The sequence below is a fragment of the Megascapheus bottae genome, chromosome 2 (genome assembly GCF_031878675.1).
Source record: "Megascapheus bottae isolate mThoBot1 chromosome 2, mThoBot2.hap1, whole genome shotgun sequence".
NCBI classification, from domain to species: Eukaryota; Metazoa; Chordata; class Mammalia; order Rodentia; family Geomyidae; genus Megascapheus; species Megascapheus bottae.
In genome coordinates, this window is record NC_143510.1 from 51,846,557 (window position 1) to 51,857,102 (window position 10,546).

At 34.7% G+C, this 10,546-nt stretch overlaps 1 protein-coding gene across 1 annotated transcript; it reads right to left on the minus strand.

Moving 5' to 3' along the window:
• Window positions 1-1,505: 1,505 nt before the first annotated feature.
• On the minus strand, window positions 1,506-2,453 carry LOC150066969 (olfactory receptor 6C76-like). The gene has a single exon (XM_090356522.1). It carries the CDS (start codon window positions 2,442-2,444, stop codon window positions 1,506-1,508), a length of 939 nt encoding a protein of 312 aa, XP_090212648.1. The 5' UTR covers window positions 2,445-2,453.
• Between the last annotated feature and the right edge of the window lie 8,093 nt (window positions 2,454-10,546).

Genomic DNA, 10,546 nt, shown 5'->3' on the forward strand with positions numbered 1-10,546 from the left:
AAAATCATTGGTGGAATAATTGTTCTATGAAGGGTATAGCCATTGAACCCCTCCTACTTTACATGTATGCAACGGAATTGTATTTCAGCCATAAAAAAGACAGCTTCATTATTTCTGGGCAAACAGGTAGAAGAGAAGAAGGTAATCATGTTGAACAAAATAAGACAGACTTACAAGAAGTGGTGCTGTGGCTCAAGGGGTAGTTATCTAGCCCTGAGTTGAATTGCTCAGGGACAGATCCCAGGCCCAAAGTTCAGGCCCCAGTACTGACAAAAAAACAAAAGACAGATTTACAAAGACAAGTGTCACATGTGAAGCACTTACCACTCTTCTCTTGGCCCAATCTTCTTATGTATCTAAAGATGGAATACAAAGGATTGATCCCCACCCTATTATCCCAAGCACATTTGGATACCAGGTAAAAACCCAGATGGTGTGGACATGCTTGAAGTGTAGGCAGGGCAATCTGACGTAAGCCTGCCACCAACATTCCATTGTGGGTCTTAACAAAGTCCCCACCTTCCCAGCCCTAACAGCCTGTGGGAAAACCTCTGTCTCCTTCATCAGATCCCATAAAAGCCCATCTCCGATCCCACCTTCTTGTACAACCTCCATTCCTGTGGGAAGGTTGCTGTGCCTTGCTGCTGTGCTCAATAAACAGTCGCAGTTGTCCAGATAGAGACCAACCTGTTCCCTTTTCTTTCTTCTCCATTTTCCTATCAGTGTGTTCCTCTCATATGTAGGACTTAAGGAAAAGAAGGAAAGGACATGGAAGTAAAAGGGGCAACTGTTAGGGATTAAAAGTGAGAAAGGGGAAGGGAGAGGAGAATTAGGGTAATACAGGAACCAGTATGATCATAGGATAATATATGTATGTACAGTAATAATAAAGCAGTTATCTACACACAAAGTGAAAACACATGATTTAATATTTATATAATTATGACAAAATATAGCATAAATATATCACAATAAGTCTTCTGTGCTAGCATAATGCAAAGGCTATTTTAAAATTTAAAGATAATGTATTCTTTAATTTTTATTTCCTAATTTGAATTATCTGAGAGAAGAAAACATGTAGAAGAATAACCAGGAGAAAAATCAAAATTGCAAATATATTATATCTCATAATTGTTTTAACATATTGAGATCTGACAGGAGATTGAATCTAATAACTGATTATGTACATTTATCTGAAAATAACAGCCTCAGTGAACTGACATATTGAGCTGATAAAAACATTTTGATTATTATCTACATGTTTAGGGAAAAGAGAGAGGAGTCAGATTTCAGAATGCTTGTAATGGATCAGAAAAAATAAGTGTTTTTTATTTGGGAAGGGAAAGCATTATTGGAACTAAACAGACATATATGCAACATCAAAACACGTCAGTGGGAAGTGAAAGCACAAATATAATTTTATGTTACATAGATAATAGGAAAATGTGGGATCACTCCAGCCACATTTTCTACAATTCATGTTTCACATATGCCTCACTAAGATTCTACTTCTGAGATGAAGATAGAATTCTTCTCAATAGGTCTTTAAATGATTGTTTCACCTGCTGGTTTCTTAGCGCATAAATGAATGGGTTCAAAAGTGGGGCCACGGAGGTGTTGAGCACAGAAACTCCCTTCATCAAGGATATCCTCTGTTTGGCTGAGGGTTTGATGTACATAAATATGCAGCTGCCGTAGGAAAGGGAGATGACAATCATATGAGAAGAACATGTGGAAAAAGCCTTCTTCCTTTGGTTGGCTGAAGGGATCTTTAAAATTGTGAGGGTGATATATGTGTATGATAAAATCACTAATACCAAAGTGATCAGGAGAGTCACCAAAGCTAGGATGAAACTCATCATTTCCAACAAGTATGTGTCTGTGCAGGAGATTTGCAGCAGAGGAGCAGTATCACAGTAGAAATGGTCAATGATATTGGAGTCACAGAAATCTAGACCAAGTCCTAAAATGAGTCCCGGAAAAATGAGGAGGAAACCAGCAGTCCAAGAGCAGAGAACCAGCTGGATGCAGGTTTTGGTGTTCATGATTGTTGTATAATGCAGAGGCTTGCAGATGGCCACATAACGGTCGTAAGACATGGCAGCCAACAGATAAAACTCAGATACACCCAGGAGGAAGGCAAAAAACAACTGTGTGGCACAGCAATTATAAGAAATAGTTTTATCACCAGTTGCCATGCAAACAAGGAATTTGGGGATGCAGACAGTCGTATAAGAAATTTCTAAGAGGGAAAAATTTCGCAGGAAGAAATACATCGGGGTCTTGAGATGGGAATCCAGAAGAGTAAGGGTGATGATGATCAGGTTGCCTGAGATGCTGAGCAAGTAGGTGAGAAGCAGGAAGAGGAACAGAACAACCTTCCACATGGGGTCCTCTGTCAGTCCCATCAAGATGAAAACTGTCACTGTGGTATGGTTTTCCATTGAGCTTTCTTGATCTGCTTCGGTGCTGCAACAATATTGACACACTCTAATGGCTACTGATTATATATACAAATAAGCACTAGTTTGAAATGATTTATGTGAGGCAAACTCCAGTAAAATCTATTACTTTGCCTGCAGAAAAGTGGTTTTTTAAAATTAATCTTCAGAATTGAAAACATTATTTTATAGGTCATATCCTGGTTAGTTATCTTGGTTAGTTATCCTGGTTAGTTAGTTATGATAGGTAGAAACACTGACTATGCATCTAAAAATATCTATTCTGGTCAGTATATAAGAACATAAAATGCTCCGTTATTCACAGCTACAGCTACTACTAACTATGTATTCTTATTTTTGTTATTTGGGATAAGTTCTCACTACATAGCCCAAGATAATTAGACCTGGTTGTGTAACCTAGGCTGGCCTTGAACTTTCAATCTTTGTGCCTCGGCTAGTATGACAAGTATTTGCCATCATGTCCAAACTGGACATGATGGTAATTGCCTTAAGTAGATGACTGCATGCATGAGAAAAACAAGATGACTCTCAAAATCTAGCTTCAGGATTAAGAATTATTCACTTATTTGAGGTCTTTTGGTTTTCTACATTTTCTCAACAAATCAATGTCAGTGTTGCCCTCAGTTGCTATCCCTTTTGTTTCTGCTGCCACTCTTCACTGTTACCACCTCCTGTTCCAAAGCTAAATCTTTCTGATGGCATGACAAATCCACCTTAAGCAGAATTAACAAACTTGCCATTTTTCCTGGTTACAGTTTTGAAAATTAGAAGAAAATAATAAAGTAAAATACATTTATCAAGGAATCAGAGAAAAGAAGAAAAATTAAAAAGGGATGACAGGAAGGAGAAAATAAGATAGAAAGGGAGTGTAATAATAGGACAACTTACCATTTAGTCTGGACTTTATTCAGATAATTAGCTCTTGATGTGTTAACTGCTGAAAAAACAGGGTTATAGCAAAACTGCAATATGCCTCTACCTAAAAGAAAACAGGAGAAATTTTCACTACCACCTACACTAAAAGAATACAATGAAGAGCTCATCCAGCCCAAATGGAATCAATTGTGCACTTGAGAACGTAGAAGTTTCATTAAGATAAATCCCATGAAACTTTGTAGAATAAACAGTTTCATACCTTAAGGGACATGTTCTACTTTGCTGACTTCACTGTCAATTATCTTTTCTAATGACTTCATTATCAATAAATATTTACTGAGCAACTTTTATAGGCCCTGGGAGGATACATGGATGCACACTGAGGAAACAAGGAAATGAGCACTATATTCTACCAGTGTATTTAGGAAACAAGATGTAGGCATGAGTATTACAATGTATCTTAAGCCTAAAGGAAAGTACAGTTTACATTTACTATATGTTAAGGGAACTAGGCAAGAAAAGTTTGTTGTTGCTTTTGGTGGTACTGCAGAGGTAGAAATTGAACCCAGAGCGTCTCAAAGAGTAGGCAAGTGCTCTACTACTGTATTACTATTATCTGGTCTTACTCAGAGCAGCAAAATTCATTACTCATTATTCAAAATTTACTCTGAGTATACTTACCCTGAAAGAAATATTAAAAGTGGTTCAGAAAAATAAAAATATACATATATGATTTTTTCTGATGCATGTATTATCAAAAATTCAAATCTAGATCACAAAAGTAACTGTACTGGAGATGAACTAAGTGATTAGATGCATTAAACTGGATTTTTTCCATTAAACCTACTGACCTTTTCTGAATGATACCAAGACTCAATTTAGATACAAATTTTCAAATGAATTTGATATTTATTGCTTCTTTTACTAGTATATTTATTAGTATGCTTCTGTTTTTCATGAATTTCAATATGATCTAACACCAACTAGATTATCTGAGTGCTTCTTTTTCTTCCCTTACTCCCTTTCCATTTCACTCCTTATTCTTTTTCTTCTTTCTCCCATTCTAACTTTTCTCTCATACTCTTCTCTTCTTAATTCTATCTTCCTTTCTCAATTTAATCAATATAAATATTGAAGGAACTAACAGCATTGGCAAGTGGTAGCACAGAAATTTATGCAATGCCTTTTTGATTTTCAGTAGCAACTTGGAAATTTTATAAGTCTGAGAGTCAGTGCTCCCAAAGTTCTCAAGTTTGATGAATGTCATCAGTCAATGAGATAACTCAGTCCCAAATATGATTAAAAATACTTTGTTACATCTTAACAGTTAAACATTGAAAAATAAAGAGAAAACTTAATTTGACCAGGAAAAAAAGGTACAATTCCATAGTAAGAATATTGAGAAACAGTAATTTGAATAACTGACGACTTGAATCTTGAACTCTGGAGGTAATTAGCAAAGAGGAATAGTTAATTGTGATAGTAAGAGATGGTCATTATCAGAATTATATACATTTTTAAGAATGAAGATAAAAACTAGGCATAGGCTTAGGGACAGCACCCAGGTAGCCCAAGCTGAAACCCCAGGACAGGCAAACATACACAAAAAGAATGAAGGTAAATAATCATTTTTTGAGATAATAGAGTATTTGTCAGTAACTACATGAAAACCCATGGAACATTCTTCAGTTTTAAGGAAGCTGAATCTAGGTTTTAATAAAACCTGAAACTGTAAGAAAGGAATTAGGAACATCTGTAAATCTTAAATATGTGTGTCAATTCTAAATACCATTTGCAATAAAATACAATAACAACACAAAATTTAAACATGTGCATAAAAATAGCAAATGAAAATATAATCAAAAGTAATATCTAAAGTCAAATTTCACTAGATGAGCTGAAGGGTAGAAATTAAATTCTAAACAAATATATCAGAGAACCTAAAATAGAGAATCATAGAAATGATTCCATATGAAAAACAAAAACAAATGCTTTTGAATGAGCATGGCCTCTGTTATCTATGGGATTGTGTCAGCTCTTTTTACCCATTAAACTATTATCAGTGAGAGCCTATCTACTGTCACATAGGCCTTTTGCTTTTCACACTTGAATTTAATTGGTGACTACTTTCAGCTCTCAATCTGAAAAACTATCTTTCTTTAGCTTAGCTGCTCTTATGTTTTGGGTTATTACAGTATCTTTTATTCTTTTTTTTTTTTTTGCCAGTCCCGGGCCTTGAACTCCGGCCTGAGCACTGTCCTTAGGCTTTCTTGAGGCTAGAGTTCTACCACTTGAGCCACAGCACCACTTCCAGCTTTTATTTATGTATGTGGTATCGAGGAACCCCGGTCTTCATGCATGCTTGGCAAGCACTCTACCACTAGGCCAAACTCCCCGCCCTACAATATCTTTTTAACCTCTTAAAAATATGTCTCTGTCTCAGCCTCCTAAGTAGCTAGGCTGATTGGCATGAGCCACCAGTGTCCAGCAGGAAACTCACTGTTGATCAAGTATAGTTAGAGAATTCGTTTGTCCCTAGAGCCAGTTCATGCCTGCCATGGTTTGGACTCAGTTTGAATACGGCCCCCAGAGATTAATGCTACATGGTTTCAGCTTATCAGAAGCTAGGATCTGCTACGGAGAGACCCTTGAATGAATAGAACATATTCCTGGTCACCGGTTATTGTCTGGTTTCTGATTATGAACCTCCAATACAAGCTAATACATTTATTTTCTTTATAAGTTACAAGATCTTGAGAATTTCACCAAAAATGCAGAAAATGGACTAATGGGCCATCTTTCTTTTCCTAGGTAAAGATGAATGGATTAGACTCCAAAATTACCAATACATGGTCTTCAGTGCTGATGTGGTTGTATGAAGAGGAGGGTAGCCCAAATACCCTCCTCTGCTTCAGGTTCCTCATTCAGTGTGTTTCATTCCATGGGCACACAAAGAAAACTACTGATCCCTTTGAGAAATCATTTTGGATTTCTAAATATTTAGAGTTGTCCAGTTCAAGATACCTCTTTTTTAAAATTTTTTAAATTGTAATTAATAAAAGGGTTACATGATATTTGCCAGATAGAAGGTGCATTAATTCACATACATTGATACCCTTTCACATGTTTTGGTCCCCATTACCTTCCCCAACCCCCTATCTTGTTTTCCCCCTTCCCTATCCAATTTCAAATAACCAAATACAAATATATCCGATATATCAGATAACAAAGTGAGATACTGTAATAATACTTTTTAAAATGTCCTGGCAAGGAACTCACATAAAGAATAGCACCTTTCCCATGAAATTTTGGCAAGTGCAAGCAATATGGGTTTGGGTGCACTGGTGTTACAAAATGAACACAATGTGACACACAGAGTTTTCATAATTTCCTACTGGAATACCTCATGTATATACATATAAGTTCAAATTGACTACTGATTATAGTCCTTGGGACTATAATCAGCATTTTGATATTATATGTGTTTTGTACAGTTCTTTATTATTCTGGTAATATTAAATCCCTTCTACAGAAGGTCTTGGATTTATCTTGAACAGTATACAATGTGGAAATAAATAACCAATCAAACATTAAAAAATATGGCTCTGTAATTACTTCCAACTACAATGGTTTATAACACAAAACCATTCAAAAGGCCATTTTTATCTTGTTTACGATCTTTAGTTTATGGAGGGAAAACTTTATCCACTTGATAAGGTGATCTTAATAAACTTTAATATCTCAGAGCAATGGTTTCCAGGGAATTGCTTTCATCTCTTTTTAATTTAAGGTCTGTAAATCCTCTTGAGACAACTGGCACAGTGTACATAAGAATTACAGCTCTTAACATCTTAAATACTATGAAATTCATTCTATTTTCATGAAGGCAATCGTGAAACATCTAGAGTAAACAACTTTAAAACTTCAGAAGACTTATTTTATATATGACCAAGGAAAAATATTCCTCCATTTATTTTAACATACATTGGAGACCATTTTCCCCTTCTTAAAATCATGAGGTAAAATTTCATGGGATTCTTGTCATGACAAAATCTTTGAATTTCTACATCTTGAGTGTATGCTTTTGGTTCCAGTGTAGTTTTGGATGAAAAGTCAAGAGAAAAATATGTGGTTAACACTTTATAAGAATATATTGGATGTGAAATATCCAGAAATTGTGTTTGTCCTTGGATTTACAGCAAGAGAGAGGAGAATGAAATTGTTTGGGGATTTATTTGGCAATTTATAACCTTATTTTAATCATACAAACTTTATTACACGAAGCTACACACCAAGAACGAGTTTTTTAAATAAAATCATTGAAATAATGAGGCAAGAAACTAGAGTTGAAGATTTTTTAGTGATCAAATAAACCTGAGCTTATTTTTGGAACTTATGCTGAATAAGTCAATTTCACCAAAGAAAGCATGAAACTTCTTTTTACAAGAATCAAGTTTCAGACAAATACTCTTCAGAGTTTGTAAACGAACTTATGTCAAGTTATTTTCTTCCTAGTAACTATAACTATAACTATAACATGTCTCTACTGTACATGATAGTTGTATTGTAAAATGTGACAGTTAAATAAATTTGTCCTGAATAACTGAGACTATGACTTACAATTATTAAGAAGTTACATTTAATGCAATACAATTCTAAATTATGAAAAATCCAATTTTTACATTCTAAAGTGAGTTCTTAGCTATGTAATAAACTACCTGATCAACCATACAGGCCCTAGAGACTATAATGATTGCTAGAAGCACATGACTATTTTACTAGCAAGCCTTTTATTATGGGATTAAGAGGCAGACTAATGTTGTCAAATAGTCTATAAAAGTTATTTGTGATTCTGTAAGTTAATTTTTTTAAAGAAGCTGTCCTGTCTAACTCATCTTTTGTTGGTTTACATTTTTATACCTTTTGATTTTAAATTCATAATTGAATATGAATTTAAAAAATCATTAATGAATGCAATAAACATTATATTTAAATGACCAGAATAAAGAAATTCAAGCATGTTTTTTCTTGTTGGTCATGTGGCTTGAACTCTGGGCCTGGTCGCTGTCCCTGAACTCATCACTTCAAGGCTACTGCCCTACCTCTAGAGACACAGTACCACTTGCAAGCATTTTTTATACAACTGACTAGTTGAAGATATTGACATAAGGAAAACTCATCAAAAGAGAAGAAAGGTGAGCACAAAATCTTACTTATAATAATTTTTAATTATTATAAATGTAGATATTTTAAAATATTATTATATTATATGAAATGTGACAATGTTTTAAAACAATATTTCCAAATATCATTTGTAGGAGTATTGTGTTTCTTTTTTTCTTTTTTGCCAGTCCTGGGCTTGGGCTCAGCACCTGAGCACTTCCCTTGGACTTTCTCAAGGCTAGAGCTCTACCACTTGAGCCTCAGCACCATTCCTGGCTTTTTACTATGTCTGTGGCACTGAGGAATTGAACCCAGGTCTTTGTGCATGCTAGGCAAGCACTCTACCACTAGACCAAACTCCCAGCCCCAAGTATTGTGATTCTTTAGAAAAATGATGACTGATTTTTGAGATTATAAGCATGAGAATCTAATCATAGTCTGGAAAAAGGAAAAACAATAAAAAATTAGAAAGAAAACATAATTTTAGCTGTTATATGCTAGGCCAGAAAGAAGCTGAGAGGGCATCTGAATGGTATACAGAAGAAAAGAAGCTGTGAGGTGGCAGGGAGAAGCAAGAAGGTAACATCACTTATGTAAATGACCAGGGATATCCAGATATCATTTTATTGTATTTTATTTCATAGAACCCTCTTTATCACTACAAATATTCATACATGGCAAATATAGTCACAATGCATAAAAATATGCTTTCTATCTGCTTGGATGTACATCACAGAAAAGGAAACAACCAGAATAAATGAGATGTATACAATTATGATGTGTCTATCAAAAACAACATAAATAATAGGTATGCAAAAGACACGATTAATAAGGTAAAAACAAAGGGCAAAACACAAGGAAACTAAAAGCAAAGAAAGCAAAGTCTTCAGGATAAAGAAAAAACAGCACCAAAAGTAGATGCACAGACAAATCTGAGAGTTTTCAAAGGTTATTTGAAGATACTAACTGCCCAGTGTATCTAATCTAGCAAGGTTTAATTACACTGAGTGATTATTTTAAAAGAGACCTTAGATTCAAACTGATATTAAAAAGAAAATAGCAATGTCTATGGAAAAATATAGTAAACAGAGAGAAGATTTGTTGAGCAAAGAAGAATGTGTCACCAGCCTGAACTCAGGGTCTGGGCACTGTCCTTGGACACTCAAGGCTAGCGATCTGCCACTCCAGCCACAGCGCCACTTCTGGGTTTTTTTTTGCGTGTAGATGGTACTGATGAATTGAATCCAGGGCTTCATGCATGCTGTGCAAGCACTCTACCAGTAGGCAATACTCCCAGCTCAAAGTCCTTATTTTTGGGAAAATCTAAATATTATAATCTAGAAGATAAAAGGTAAAATATTATTGTATATTTTGTGCATCTGTGTATTTCATACTTATATGGCATTTCTGTTGCTTGGAATACTTGGGTTTAGATTGCAGCTTGAGGAAATAAAACAAAACTAACAGTCATTCTGAATTTTGAACAAAATTCATAGGGAAAATTCACATGTTACAACTGAATAGCAGAATGCTTAAGGGGTTTTGGGTGGACAAGTTTATGAACAATATTGAGACAAAAGTGCTTTTCATGCTGACATATTTTCTTCATTTCTTTTTTTTACACAAAACCATTTATTACATTTGATTACAACTTATAAAAATTTTTAATAAATATAAATATTTGTAACACAATCTCAGGAACACAAATTAGAAAGAAACTAATTCAATGCAGCAAAAAGACTACAAAAGATGTTGGTCAGAGTGGATCATGAGGATTGGGATGTTAAGATAGAAGGAAAACTTGATTCTGGGAATTCAGGGTCAGCTTATAAAGCATAAGCTCCACCTGAATGATAAGAAAAGAACAATAAGATCAAATGAAAGTTGTAAGATAAAATGATCTGAATAAAGCATTAAGGTCTATTTGGGCCTTTCGTTTTTTTTCTTTCTTTTATATAATTTTATTTTCCCTTATTTAACGCTTTATTCAGAATATTTGCTTCATTTCTGATCGTTCTTTTTTGTTCTTGTTCAAATAGAAATCA

Coding starts and splice junctions, on each gene's coding strand:
- LOC150066969 (XM_090356522.1), bottom strand. CDS start 2,444: ATGGAAAACCATACCACAGTGACAGTTTTCATCTTGATGGGACTGACA.